Source organism: Macaca fascicularis, chromosome 17 (assembly GCF_037993035.2).
Source record: "Macaca fascicularis isolate 582-1 chromosome 17, T2T-MFA8v1.1".
Classification (NCBI taxonomy): Eukaryota; Metazoa; Chordata; class Mammalia; order Primates; family Cercopithecidae; genus Macaca; species Macaca fascicularis.
In genome coordinates, this window is record NC_088391.1 from 25,299,744 (window position 1) to 25,314,886 (window position 15,143).

A 15,143-nucleotide genomic window follows, 5' to 3' on the forward strand; every position below is an offset into this window, starting at 1 on the left:
AGGGATTGTGGACTCTGTTAATGGCAATGGCATTCTTAGGTTTCCAGTATACCACTGAGTAACCTCAAAGAACTATTTTATTTAAATTAAAATTAAGCTATGTTGGCGGCATTTGCCAGCTGGGACCCCATTTTTTTTTAACTGAACAAGATTTTTCTTTTATTTTCAAACAGATATTGCCCTTGAAATATGATGATATATTTTAAATTAGAAAAAAAATGCTTTCCTCTTGCTTTATTTAAAGCTAATCTTAGACTTTGCTTCCAGTTATACCCTCCTTTATGAAATAACTAAAAACCTGGATAAAATGCATGGAACAACGGCACTCAAGACATTACACCACAGCAACATGATGACTAAATGCAACACGTGTTCTGGATTGGATCTCAGAACAGAAAAAGGGCATTAGTGGGAAAACTGGCAAAATCCAAAAAAGTCTGGAGTTTAGTTAATAGTAATATAACAATGTTGATTTCTCAGTTTTTACAAATATATCATGATAATATGTTAACATTAGGGTATACTGGGTGAGGGGTATACAGTTGTATTACAATTGGCAACTTTTCTGTAAATCCAAAAATATTCCAAATAAATCATCTTATTTAAGAAAACCATGTACCAAGAGCTCTGGAAGCACAAAAGAGGTTATGATAACTTCTGTTTGTCTTTATTAGCAAAGGCTTCATAGAAGGGATGTCTGGGTGCATAAGAATGTCTAAGAGTGGGTAAAGGCACAATAGCAAGAGATAAAGGGCATTGTTGGGAAAATGGCTCTTGTTCATTGTTGCCAAGTATAGGATACAGGTGTTTAAAGCAAGAGAAGAAGGGTAGCTAAACAGAAATGAGTGTGGGAAGTTATGTTCGTCCTCCCCTAGAGAAGGTCTTGGATACATTTTGAGAAATTTGGACTTTATTTTGTAGGCAATTAGAAGTTAGAAGGGTAACATTTGAGCTGTGATTTATAAGGATAACTTTATTTGTTTTTTTGTTGTTGTTTGTTTGTTTTTGAGATGGAGTCTCGCTCCGTCACCCAGGCTGGAGTGCAATGGCGCGATCTTGGCTCACTGCAACCTCCACCTCCTGGGTTCAAGCGATTCTCCTGCCTCAGCCTCCCGAGTAGCTGGGATTACAGGCATGCATCACCATGCCCGGCTAATTTTTGTATTTTTAGTTGAGATGGGGTTTCACCATGTTGGCCCGGCTGGTCTTGAACTCCTGATCTCAGGTGATCCATCCACCTCAGCCTCCCAAAGTGCTGGGATTACAAGCATGAGCCACCACACCCACCAAGGATAACTTTAACAAGGGTGGAGGGTGGCTTTATTTTGGAAATCCTTAGTAAAATATTCTGAATTCTGGAAATAAGCCTATGGAGACTTGATCATCAGAAGAGGGGAAAAATAGCTAGACTGAGAAATTTTATATCAATCTCTGGTACAAGTTTAGCATAAACTATTAAACCAGTGATTAAAGACATATGTTCAAGGATATGTATTACGGCATTATTCATAGTAACAAAACCTAAAAACCATGTGAATGCTTAGCAGTAACAGAACTGTCGAATGTTGGTAGTGTCTCCGCATTCTAGAATGCTTTTCAGTCATTATAAAATATGAGTTTGATTTATAAAAGTTAACTTGGGGGCTTTAAATGACATATTAAGGGAGAGAAGCAAGATGTGGAAAACTTTATGAAATATGATCCTATTTTTGGAAAAAATAAGTTAAAAGGTAAAGAAAAATTGTATGTGTTAAAAGCAAGAGAAAATTATACACAAATAAACAACACATTGTTAGCTTTGATTTGGAGGGTGAGAAATGGCAATTGAAAGCTTTAGTAAGTGACAGGGGAAGAACAAATGAGATTCTTTTTAAAAGAAAGGTTCCTATAGTACCAATAGGAGATACGACGTTCAACGAATGTACAATTATACATGGGGATGTATAACTGCATAGAGAAATGCATGAAAGGATGATCACAAAAATGTTCATATTTTCCCAGGATGGTGAAATTTCAGTGTTTTTCTCCCTGATTTTATGATTTTCTGTATTATTTACTTTTTAAACCCAAAAGAACTCTTATTCTTATATTTATTCAAGCAAATTAAATTTAAAGAAAAATCTCCTTTGACTGTGAAAAAGCCACTAACAAGCTTCTCAGCGATGCTGGTAACCCTCTCATCTCACCAGCACATTCCTTATTGTTTTCATAAACAGAATGTTCTCTGGGCCCTTAGAGGAGCATAGTCACCCAGTGGGTTTTCTAGCCTTACATAGCATTTTTATTCTAGTGTGCTCCATCTCTTTTTTCACTATCTGCCACATTCGCTCTGACATTTCTAGTTCAGGTGGTGAGGGCCATGCTTTCTCCAAGCTTCCAAAAACCATCCTAGCAGCATGTTTGTGCCACCTCTTAAGGAACTAACTAGAATGTTAAATTCTGCAGCATGGGTGAGTGCACCTCCTTTGGGGTATAGTCCCTTTCCTTTGCTAACATGCCCAGCACTTCCACAGCCAGTGTAAGTTGTGACTACCCTAAGTTACTGGCTTGGAGGCCAGGAGGGGAGCTGGGAATAGATCCTGAGGGCTAACTATAGGACATGCCATTACAGAACTGAGCTCTTTGATAGCAATGGGGATGTTAAGATCCCTATATAGAGAAGCCGGGCAGGAGGGCTTAACCACCAGTAACAAGTTGGGCACAGTTATTACAATGAGCAGTAAGGTCAGAGTGGCAGCCAGAGGACCATGACCCTCAGAAAATTGTCGAGTTGGTTAGGAGAACACAGAGTTCTTAGGCGCAAGATAGAGAAGCAGCCAACAAAAGGATTGCTCAGTCTTTACAATAAAAATAAATCAAAGCTGGATAATGAGAGAGGCTGAGGACAGCTATCCTAATCAAAAGTCATAATCCATTGCCTTTTTCCAGATCTGAGCTGTTCTTAGACCCAGAATTTCTTGCCTGAAGGAGGAGTCAGGTCCCCACAAGGAAAGACCCTGCAACTGTATAAAAAAAGAATCTAAAAAGATTGTGACTCCTTTAGTCCTTTCCCAAAGAAACCTATGGAAATTTCCTCAGGTAAGTCTGCACACTGGGGAAAGGGTAATACTCAAATATTTTCAGGTCAGTTGGATGCAGGGTCAATGTCCAAGCTGACTTTGAAACCTGGGTATCTGGAGTCCTAGCCTAAGTCTAGCTCATAGGGGGTGCACCATGTCAATGGATTCCCCCATGATTATTTCCCTGGTCACCAAATGTATAATTGACACGAACATACTAGATAGCTGGCAGAACCTCCACATTGTTTCCTTGACTGTGAGACAAGAGCTATCATAGTGGGAAAAGCCAAAAGGAAACCTCTGAAATTGCCCAACCTCCCAGTCAGATATCAAAATTAAAAAAAAAAAAAATTCATCTTTGGGGGGAAATGACAAATATCAGTACCACCCTTAAAGACCTAAAAGACGCAGGGATGGTAGATCCCATCAAATCCACATTTAATTTGCCATCTGGATCCCGGAAAACGACAGCAAACAATCAAACTCAACCAAGCAGGATTCTCAATTGCAGCCATAGTGCTTGATGTGGCATCTTTGCCGGGGTAGAGTCTCAGGCATATGGTATTCAGCTATTGCGCTGGATATGCCAGTCAGAAAAAGCACCAGAACAGTTCACATCCACTTGGGACAGACACCACTGTATATTTACAGTCTTGCCTCAGCTTTAATTAACTTTCTCACTCTCCAGCTGCAAGATGTGTACTTGATATAAGCCCCCAACCACTGTGCTCTGAAATCTGTCCCCGTGTTAGTGCTAATACCACATTTTCCACTGGCTGCTTGCAGCTAATAACTGAGGATGGTGGGGATACTAAGGGAGGCTCTTTCTGCAAAACTGGAAACTCTTCTGATGAGTTACTTTGGCTATAGGACCTTTTTTTTTTTTTTTTTTTTTTTTGAGACAGAGTTGTGCTCTTGTCACCCAGGCTGGAGTACAACGGAGCAATCCCGGCTCACTACAACGTCCGCCTCGTGGGTTCAAGCGATTCTCCTGCCTCAGCCTCTTGAGTAACTGGGATTACAGGCACACACCATCATGCCCGGCTAATTTTCGTATTTTTAGTAAAAATAGGGATTCAGCATATTGGTCAGGCTGGTCTCGAACTCCTGACCTCAGGTAATCCACCCACCTCAGCCTCTCAAAGTGCTGGGATTACAGGCGTGAGCCACTGTGCCTGGCCAGAGCTCTTTGTTGGTTTTGCCAAAACTTTCTTAGAACTGCACTACGACCTGAAATATTCCCTACCCACTTCCTTCCTTTCCTCTCTCCTCCACAGGGGTTAAGCTTGCATTGCAGTCTCATGGCTCTCCCAGCCTCCTCCAGCCCTCTCCCCATTTCTTGCACCTAAGCATTTTCCCCAACACACCTCTTGCACAGCTAATACCATCTTGGTGTCTGCTTCTCAGAGGATCATAACTGACACAAGTAGGAAGAGGAAGTCTGATACAGTCAAGTTGATAGTGCATGGGTGCAAGTAAAAAATGAAGTGGACTGGGCACGGTGGCTCACGCTTGTAATCCCAGCACTTTGGAAGGCTGAGGTGAGTGGATCACCTGAGGTCAGGAGTTCGAGACCAGCCTGGTGAACATGGTGAAATCCCATCTCTACTAAAAATACAAAAAATTAGCTGGGCATGGTGGCGGGCACCTGTAATGCCAGCTACTTGGGAGGCTGAGGCAGGAGAATTGCTTGAACCCAGGAGGCAGAGGTTGCAGTGAGCTGATACTGTGCCACTGCACTCTAGCATGGGTGACAGAGGGAGACTCCATCTCAAAAAAGAAAAAAAAATGTAAGGGGTTCTGCATTATGGACTCACTCGGGTGACCCAAAGATAGCAGAGAGGGCAATCGTCCCAAATAGGCAGAGCTTCAGTGTTACATCTCATCATACACCTTGTGTGGAAAAGGTGTTTCCAGTGTTAGAATATGCAGGAATTCATGGATAGTAGCAAGTGACATGACTGGAAAACCCCTCAAGAACCTGGAAGAAGAAATATTGACAGATTGGAGATAAAGAGATTGGAGAAAGGGGGATGTAAATGGAACTATGGGAGTAGGCAGAAAGTGTGAAGGTCTTTGTATCACTTATTAATGCCTAACCAGGAGCACCCACAACAGAATAGACATTAAACAACTGCATAAACAAAATGACTCAGCCAGTTGATGTCAGTCAGCCTGTGTCAACAGCCACCCCAATGCTGGCACAAAGGGCACTTGCACAGAATAGCCTGATGGCAGAGATGATATGTGCATGGCTCCAGCAGCACGGACTCCTCTCATTAAGGCTGATCTAGCTACTTTTGCTGCCCCATGTCTAACTTGCCAGCAACAGAGACCAAAGTTGAGCCCCAGAATCAGCACCATTCCTCAAAGAGACCAGCTAGTCACTTGGTGGTAAGTTGACTACATCTGTCCTCTTCCACTCTGGGTATGGGTTTGTCTCTTCTGCCCGCAGGGCCTCAGGCAAGCATCACCATACAAGGGCTTGCAGAGAGTTTGACCCACTGATACAAGAGCTCACATAACATCCTATCAGATCACGGGCTGCACTTTACAACAAGGAAATTACAGAAATGGGTCCATTACCATGGAATCCACTTAGCCTCTCACCTACCACAATACCAACTTGCTGCTAGCCTGATACTGCAATACAAATGGTTTGTTGAAGGATCAATTGAGGTGCTAACTTGGAAGGCAACATCCTCCAGTACACACTTTAAATGAATACTCATATGGTGCTGTGTCCCTACTAGTTAGTATACATGGTTCCAGGAACCAAGTTGGAGTGTTTCCATTTACCATCACTCCAGGTAACCCACTTGGAGAATTAGTACTTTAAATCTACAAATATGGACTCTGTACTTTTAAAAGTTCTGGCTTCCAGAAAGCATAGGAAGAGTTCCTTTAAACTGAAAGCTGTTGTTCCTGTCCAGTCATTTCAGTTTCCTCATGTTGATCGATTATCAGGAAGGAGAGGAGTTACCGGGGTTTTCTAGCCATGCAGGAAGGGTATTTGACTCCAGTAGTCAGAAGGACATTGAAGGCTGCACTTACATACTGAATGTGGCATCCAGCTTAGGCATTCTGTAATATTTCCTCGTCCAAATTTGATGTATACAGACAATTGCAGCAGCCATGGCCCAAGAGGGCCCAGTGACTATGACTCAGATCCTGAAGGCTGAGGCTCTGGGTTGTCTCACCAGGTAAACCACCTAGAGTAGAAGAGGTGCTAGCAAAGGGTGAGGGGGAAACAGACTGGGCAGGGGAGAAGAGGAATGACAAGTATTGGTTACAGCCTCAAGACTAGCTATAACTGTGAAGGTTGTAGTTTATTTCACTAACTTTCCCCTTGTATGTTTTCTTTAGGAAGAGAGACCAAGCAGAATCCCAGAAGAGCTGATCTCAAAGCTTATTTTATGAAGAAAATTGACCTGAGTGACACAAAGGGTTGGATTGTAGTAGATGTCATGTTTTGCTGCCTAGATCTCCATCCAGGGATGCACCTTCATTTCCTCAGCTTCTTCATTTCCTCAGCTTCTTCATTTCCTCAGCTTCTTTATGTCCTCAGCTTCTTCATGTCCTCAGCTTCTGGGAGGGTTGGCAGCTGCCATTCTCACCTGAGTACTTTTCTAGGACTTGCCCTTGTCTGAAGAGAGCTGTGTTGCCCAACATGATGCCTCCTCCAAGGTACAATCCACACCCAGTGATTAATAAACAGGGGTTACAAAGGCATGCCTGCTTGCCCCAGTTTGGGACAACTTTACCAGGTCAACCCAGCCTCAAGGCTCTCTGCAGGAACAGGTGAGGCCATAGTTGTGACTACATCACAGTTCAATTTCTCCTCTGCCCAAGCCTCCTTCCTTCATTCCTCCACAGATGTTGATCCTGAGACTCCTTTCCAGTAAACTTCCTCCATGCAATCTTCATCGCAGAGTCTGTTTCCTGGGGAAACTAACCTGCAACTGATACAAATGCCTGTTCTGTGAGATAAAACACTAAAAGTGCAATGCGAGTGGTATAAATATTCTGCTACAGGAATACAAAGTCAAATATCTTTTTTGGCTTAGGTAGTCAGAGAATGGAGATATTCTGAGTTGGACTTCTGAGATAGTGGGATTTGATAGGTGAAGTGGAGATGAGATGGCATAAGACTAACATAGGCAGAATTTTGCTAAATGAATTGGAGATGAAACATCGTAAGTGCAGGTGCACAAGTAGAAAAGTAAAATCAGAGCTCAAGGAAGGGGAAGTGATCCAGCTGGGGGGAAACATGGGGCCTATATCGAGATATACCAGGAAATAAAGCCAGGACAAATGGCAGGGTAGGACCTGATTGTTGAGGGTCTTAAATGCTGGGGTCAAGATTATGGCCTTTACTTACAAGTTGGTTGGGCATGATTCTGGGAGTTTTAACAAAAGATGTGGCAAACTCAAAGCTTCCTTTTCATGGAAAGTATGGAGAAGTGGAGGTTCATATGATTAAATCACTGTAATTTCAGTGTGAACTTCCTAACAATTTGAGCTAACCATGAGATAGGACAACTTATCAAGCAATGAGCTCTCCATTATCTAAACAGAAGCTAAATTTCAAGTCCATGTAGAGGAAGTCTTGTGTTGACTAGAATATAAGATGTTTGGAGGGACTTTTCTTCTTTTTTACTGATATTTACTAACTTGGATATTTTGCTAAGTGCTTTACAGGTATTCTTATTTAATCCTCACAAGGCAGTATGGTAGATAATCTATTATATTGAAAATAATGGGCCCGGCACGGTGGCTCACGTCTGTAATCCCAGCACTTTAGGAGGCCGAGGCGGGTGGATCACCTGAGGTCGGGAGTTCAAGACTAGCCTGACCAACATGGTGAAACCCTGTGTTTACTAAAAATACAAAAATAAGCTTGGTGTAGTAACTCACACCTGTAGTCCCAGCTATTTGGGAGGCTAAAGCATAAGAATCACTTGAACCCCAGAGGTGGAAGTTACAGTGAGCCAAAATCACACCATTGGACTCCAGCCTGGGCAACAGAGTATGACTAGGTCAAGAAAGAAAGAAAGAAAGACAGAGAGAGAGAAAAAGAGAAAGAGAGAAAGAGAGAGAGAGAGAGGGAGAGAGAGAGGAAGGAAGGAAGGAAGGAAGAAAGGAAGGAAGGAAAACATGCTGAGTAGACAGTATTAAACTAAAAAAAAAAAAAAAAAAAAAATCCTAATGTATTAAAGAAGGAGAAAAGTCCAAAAAGTAGTCAACAAGCAGAGAAAGAAAGAAAATATAAAGGTAAAAATGTATATTATCCAAATGAGGCCTCTTTCTTAAGAAGAAAAAATTAAGGAAATTCAAAAAATAAGTTAGGAAATAGTGAGTAAAATTATGAAGTTAAAAATTCACCAAAAATGTATTGATATGTCCAAGTTCAGCTTGTAGTGAACAGACTCTTCTTATGCGGAATTTGAGCAAAGTGCTAACACAACAGAGTTAGGTAATGGGATGAGGGTCAGATCACTCTATTTTTGGAAACTGGTTTCATGACTGCTTCCCCTTACTTAGTCATAGACAGGCTATATAAAAAGCTGTTAGAGTGGAAAGAGGGAGAGGATTTGTGAATTTTTTTTTTTTAGCAAGTTGTTATGGTTCTGTAATAAACCACCCTCCCAAAGGGATGAAGTTTCGGGGTGTACTCCCTTCACCTCAGCCTAGTAGGGGGACTTCCAGGAGAGAATGAGAGAGTTTAATGTTTCCTCAATTTACAGACGCAAAGACTGGTGCCTGACTTCTCCTGATAAAGCTAAACCTGCATGTGGCTGGTCTCTAGTTGGCTAGATAGTAGTTGTTAAAATGGAAAGAAACACTTAATGTTAGATGCCGTCCAATAGGACCACCTACAGGGATGGAAGGTTCTCAGCAGCAAGAGCCCAGAGGTAGAAATAAGACTCGTAGGGGTGAAGGATGGAGTCACAAGTAAACACCTGGACAAGGAAGCATCTGTCCTGGTCCAGAGGCTTCCCCAATAAAGATGTCTCACACAACTCTAAGAAGTTAGAACTTGAGAAAAAGACTAACGAGAAAAAGAGGAAGGTGTGTGTGTGTGTGGAAGAGGTGAGGCAGTTGTTTTCCTGTAAATAATGTTAAATTAAACTAAATTTGGTCTGAGGATGCCTCGTAACTTGAGTGTCTACATAACAAACTGCAACCTAACTTAGGAGTATTTTTTTTTTTTTTTTGTACTAACGAGGTGAGCCTCAGCCAATCACAGCAGCCAAGCTACAGCCAATCCCATGTGGCCAACTGATCAGCCCTTGCCCAGTAAGACAACTGCTCACCTGTAACTACTCAAGCTGCTTCTGGACCTCATTTCCATTTGCTGTTTGTAAACGCTGCCTGCCCACCTAGCTGAGCAGAACTCTCTGAACTTCTTGCGTTTTTGAGGGTTACTTGATTAGAAAATTGTTCTTTGTTCAATTAAACTTTGCTAAATATAATTCGTTTAAAGATTTTCTTTTAACAACAAAGATGGAACTGACATTCTAATTTCTAAATTGAGGCTATTTGTATTTTTAGCAGGACCCAAGGACTGTCGCTTAAGAGCAGGCTAAAAAGCCTTGAAATTTTCTAACTTTCCATGCAAGAGCAGTGATAGGTAACCCCACTACGCAAAATGTCATGGGGCTAAGGGAGACAAAAATACAGCTGTGTTTCAATTGCGTCTCTGAATGATACAATTATAGCACTTACACAATAACCACTTGAGAAAAAAGAACAGCCTTACACCAAAAATAGAATGAGAAGTACAAGCACAATGAAGTAACAGGTCACTTTACACAAAAAGTAAAATGAGGCTCAAAGGGGATGAGCAAATTGCCCAAGGCTGCACTGGTGGTAAGTAGCAGATCTGGGGCTCGAGTCTAGATCCTGAGCTTTTAATACCTATGCAACACTTCCTCTGTTCCTTCCCTTCTGAGAATGCGATTATGTTCATTGGGGTGTATTCCCTACTGTGGTTTACAGGGGAGGGTTCACATTTTCATGTTCTGAAAGATTATTTTGAATTTAAAAAGCTGGCAAGATGTCTCTGAACAATGGAACATAGCCCAAGGCTACAATTTTGTTATACACATTACAGTGTTCTAAGGCCACTGGTGGCCTGTTCTTTGAGATGAAAACAATACATTAGTAGGAGCTAAGTGAAAGAGAGTAAACTGGTCTCCAGGTACCCAGACAGTACGTGAAGTCAACAGAAGGAAAACTTGCTGTGGTCTATTAATAATTCAAAAGCCCTTTATCGTCAATCCTCTTCCACTCTCTAATTCTTTCTTCCTAGTTTCTCTTACTTCCTCTTTCCAAATAGCCTGGGCTGGCAGGCTGCATTTAGGTAATCACTGCACAATACAATTACTGACTCTGTTTACAAGATTCTTGCTGGTATTTTATTTTCACCCTTTATGGTGTTTGGTTTTTAAAAGCAAATGAATAGGGAGTCATGATTTTTTGGCTGCCTTTGTCTTTGGCATATGACATTTATGCCTTTAAAACCTGTTGTTGTTGTTCCAGGGCATTTCACTGATGAAATTGATCAAAATGAACCTACAAATCAGCCACTAAGAGACTACATGAATAAAAACTGTTATTAGGAAAATGATCATGGAAAAAAAATTATAACAAAGAACAGGTTTAAGAAAAAGCCAGAGTTGTTTTTTTTTTTTTTTTTTTTTTAGAAGGGTTTATATTCTCAACACCAGCAATAATTTGTCAAAGTCTGTTGCTCTGAGTGAAATTAGATTTCCTTTTTAGCTTCGGGAATAAGCCATTCCTGGAAAAGTGGAGCTCAGAAACATTTGCTACAAAAATTTATTTTTACTCACAGAAAGAATAATTTGCAGTGTTATTTCTAGTGAAGGGATGGGAACCAGGATTCAGATATTCATCTGTCTACAATACCGAGGTCCTCCTACCTCCCCTACCCTACAAAGGGACCCTCGCAGTATACAAAAGTATTAGATATTTTTAGTGTGATATTCTTTGGTTAAAATATAGTCACATTCTCGTTCCTTTCTTCAAGCATAAGTATCAGTCAGATTTCAGAGTATAAGCTGAAGCAACAAATAGTAAGAAAAGCCATGCATGAAGATATTTTCTCACTCGTTTTTTTACTATTTTATTTTTGGCTACTTCTTTTATTTGCATTATATTTAGTGTCACTAAGCTGCTATACACGTACTCATTTGAAGAGATGTGCTAAAGCTTTTGGTGTGTTTTGCTATTGATTATCCGATCTAAGAGTTTGGGTTACTCTATGATCAAGATGGCGGTCTGCAGTGAGTCCACCTGCCCGCCAACCTCTGCAACAGCCAGCTGAGGATACTTGCACTGGGCTGACGCTGAGGCCATAATTAGATCTGCTAGGGGGTGAGGACCATGAAACTGGATCTCCAATCCTGAACCTCTCTTCCAAGCTACATTCCAAACCAACTGTTGCCTCCAACTCCCTTTGACTAAATCTGACCTCCCTTCAAACTGGCTCTCTTCCTACTTTCCAGATTTTATAGAAGCACTGCTGTGCAGTGCACAGAGTTGAAATGAGGCTCAAGTGGGTTTGAATCCAAGCTCTACACTTACTGTTTGATCTTGGGCCAACGATTTATTCTTCCTGAGGCTCAGTGTCCTCCTTTGTAAAATGTCAGTAAAGATTCCTAGCATGTAGGATTTTGTGCATTTAAAGAGATAACATTTCTAAGTGACTAGCTGAGTGCCTGGCACAAACACGGGCACTAAATAAGCAGAGGTTTCCTCCCTTTCCCCTCACTGTCAATGGTACTGCCAGTGTGTACAATAGCCAAGTTGGACATGTTGATACCAATTTTTCTCTTCTCCCCCTTTCCCTTAATTGAAGCCAATCATCAAGTTATAGAATATTAGAACTAACAGGAACCTTAGAAATCCTGACCATATGATTCACCAATACAATACAGAGAAAGACATTTCTGATCAATGCAGCAATCTTGACCCCCATGTCGATTAAATAACAACCATTATTTTATGACAGAATTTGTTGCTCGACATTTGACAATCATATTGAACAAAAGAAGATCAATCAACTATAAACAGTTCAGGGATCATGTAAAAACACAGCTTCAGGCTCACAAGGTAAGATCTATTTTCCAAACTGTTGTCCTATGGTTATTTATTACTACAAACTTTTTTTTGGTGGTAGAAAAAGTGTCCCTGGTACATTCCTTTGCCCTATGTCTCTTCTTTCTTTGTCATTTACTAACATGAGGAGAGGGATCTGTCTCAAAGATAATTGAAGGAGAAAGCGATCATAGAACCAAAACAAAGGGGGAAAAATAAGATAATTCCAAAGGAAACAATATCAATGTTTTAAAGCCTAAAAACTGACTACTTAATAAATTACCTTACATGTACCCTGGAACTATTCGCTCTATGCATTGCATGAGCTCATTTGTGTTCTTCTAGATAGTTTATCCTGAGGGAGTCTACTAAGCAAAATAAGAATTAGATAATAGTTCTTTATCACACAACTCTTCTTCCTTTCATAGTCCATGCTAAATAATCATGCATGATCCAAACTTCCTATTTAACACTTCACCCTCTTCTTCCTCCTGTGTTCCATGTACAAGGAGAAAATAAATGATCCATAGTTAATTTTTTTAATGTGAAGACAGGAAGAATATGAATCATACATCAAGTTAGAATATAAATAATTATGTTTATAAAAGATTTAATTTCTTGAATCTTCATAGTCACTGGATATGCATATCATCCAACGTTCTCCCAATAATAAAACCAGAGCCAGGAAAGAAAAAAGACCCTCTCTTTAGTGATAGCCCATTATGCTAAAGTCTACTTATTTGTCAGGGCAACTTGGAAAGTTCTCAAAGACCTGGCCTTCAAAGTTTACCATTTTGCCCACCAGCTCAGTGCACTGACTTAACACGACATGTGGCAAACAAGTGAGGAGAGTGGCCCACCACAGTCTAGGATTCTATTGGGTTACCTCTGAAACGCGAAGACATGCTGCTCACAGAAGAGAACAATGGGTACAAGGACTGCAAGACTGCAAAGCTTCATCCCAACAGCAATTTTCTGTACAACAAATTTCTCTGAAGAGAAAGACCCAGATCATTGATTGCATAACAGCCTTCTTTACACACTGGTTAAAATATAATGGCATGTTCCCTCTTGTTCCTGTGGGTCAATCAACTTAGCTTCCATTTCCACTCCCAAAAAGAGAAATACTTTTGGCTTAGTTAGACTGTTGTTTGATAATTAAACACTCAAAAAGAGTATGATGAGAGTTGCTCTTAATTTAGACTATCTAGAATATGTGTAACTCCTTGGGGAAGATAGGGCCAAGAATAGAAGGATAGTAAGACTGTAGGATCTTGTCTGGTTTGTTGCAGAACAATAGCTATAGAATATTTACTAATGGATATATAGCCCATGTTGAGGGAGGTCTACTGTGAAGTAGTATAAATGTCTTCCCTTGCCTCTGACTTTTTCAACATTTTAAATTTATGAAGACATAAAAAGTGAGATCCTCAAATGTGGCTAATCCAATCCAATGTTGAAGTGCAGTTTGTAAGGATGATTACAGGATCTCTGTTCAAAACGATGTTTCCTTGATCATATGGAATGATGGGCCCACCCCCGATAAGAATACTATTTCATGAAAGCTGGTTCAAGCAATATAAGATATCAGGTCACTTTGAATCTCATTTATTTAAAGGTCACCATAATAGCCATCAACTAAATCCAGGCCCATCCCCTATAATCTTGAAAGTAGCATCGAATAACATTTTGTCTAGTATGAGGCCATATCCTACCCTCTGTAAGTGGGTGGAGCCCTCTTTCCCTACATTCCCATTGGTTAATGCATTTGAATGTTCTTGAAGTCAGGATTGGCAAATTTGCAAAATAAATCAGCCTGCCCACAATTAACTTCTAAAAAGAAAATGATTTTTTTTTGTTTGTTTGTTTTGTTTTGTTTTGGTTTTGTTTTTGTTTTTGAGACAGAGTCTCACTCTGTAGCCCAAGCTGGAGTGCAGAGGTGCGATCTTGGCTCACTGCAATCTTCACCTCTGGGACTCAAGCAATTCTCCCGCCTCAGCCTCCCAAGTAGCTGGGACCAGAGTCTTGCCCCACCACACCCGGTTAATTTTTTTTGTATTTTTAGTAGAGATAGGGTTACACCATGTTGCCCTGGGTGGTCTCAAACTCCTGAGCTCAAGAGTTCCACCCGCCTCTGCCTTCCAAAGTGCTGGGATTACAGGCATGAGCCAGCGCGCCCGGCCAGAAGAAAATGATTGAGATTTCAAACTTTTCCTTTTGAGATTCAAAGCTATTGAATATTTAATGAATTCAGGTGACCTCCACTGTAACCACTTTTTGTATAAGAAAGAAGAAGAAATAAGAAAATACGTGTGTGTGTCCACTTATTTGTGGAGAAAGAAACACAGGAAGGATAGACTAGAAATCAATGAGATTGGTTATCCAAAGGGGGTGAGTGGAAACAGAGTGGAAAATACAGGGTAGAAGAGATGGGGAGGGCCGCTTCTGTGGGTGAAGCTTTTTGAATAGTTCTGAACTTTAGAACTACTCTGAGTTTTAGAACCATGTTGTTTTCACACATGTACTTAAAACAAGCAAACACATTTTTAAAAAGAATACAAATAAAAACAAATGAACCTGTGTTTCAAATGAATAACATAATCACACCGAAGGAGAGAGAGAAAAACCCAAGTAACTTTTACCTTATCTTTTTAACATAAAAAGTAACTTTAAACAGTCAAAATAGTTAAATATGGTAGTAAATTCTATCAATTTTTGTGCTAATTATTTTGTACCTGTGTTTCTTCTTTATTTTATCCTGTTTCCTCTCTGGGGAAACAGAAACACAGGATACAAAAGAAATGGACTGCACAAAAAATAATAAATTTTAAATTACAATTCTTATTACTAAAGCAATCTCTTAAAAGTTCCTATAGCAAAAGTCTACAGGTGATAAAATCTTTTATGCTCTGTGTCTTTAATGATAGCTTTCTTTTGCCCTCACCTTCAAGTACTAGTTTA

General features: G+C 40.4%; 1 protein-coding gene and 2 long non-coding RNA genes across 6 annotated transcripts in view; 2 read left to right on the top strand and 1 right to left on the bottom strand.

Moving 5' to 3' along the window:
* LOC107127946 (uncharacterized) overlaps positions 1–8,262 on the top strand; it is a 52,789-nt gene extending 44,527 nt beyond the window's left edge. Inside the window, exons 2-3 of the long non-coding RNA XR_012426937.1 lie at positions 2,929–3,078; positions 6,426–8,262. This is a non-coding gene — a long non-coding RNA (uncharacterized lncRNA). The remainder of the gene's footprint in view (positions 1–2,928; positions 3,079–6,425) is intronic.
* Positions 1–13,166, bottom strand: part of CPB2 (carboxypeptidase B2) — a 57,320-nt gene extending 44,154 nt beyond the window's left edge. For all 4 annotated transcript variants that reach the window (XM_074021985.1, XM_074021984.1, XM_005585800.4 and 1 more), the window contains exon 1: positions 13,069–13,166. Coding sequence is in view for 1 of the 4 variants with exons in the window: in XM_005585800.4 (XP_005585857.3) it covers positions 13,069–13,142 (74 nt within the window). In the remaining 3 variants the exon portion in view is untranslated. The remainder of the gene's footprint in view (positions 1–13,068) is intronic.
* On the top strand, positions 12,093–13,176 carry LOC141408980 (uncharacterized). Its single transcript, XR_012426938.1, has 2 exons — positions 12,093–12,197; positions 12,988–13,176. It is a non-coding gene; the product is annotated as an uncharacterized lncRNA (long non-coding RNA).
* The last annotated feature ends 1,967 nt before the right edge of the window (positions 13,177–15,143 follow it).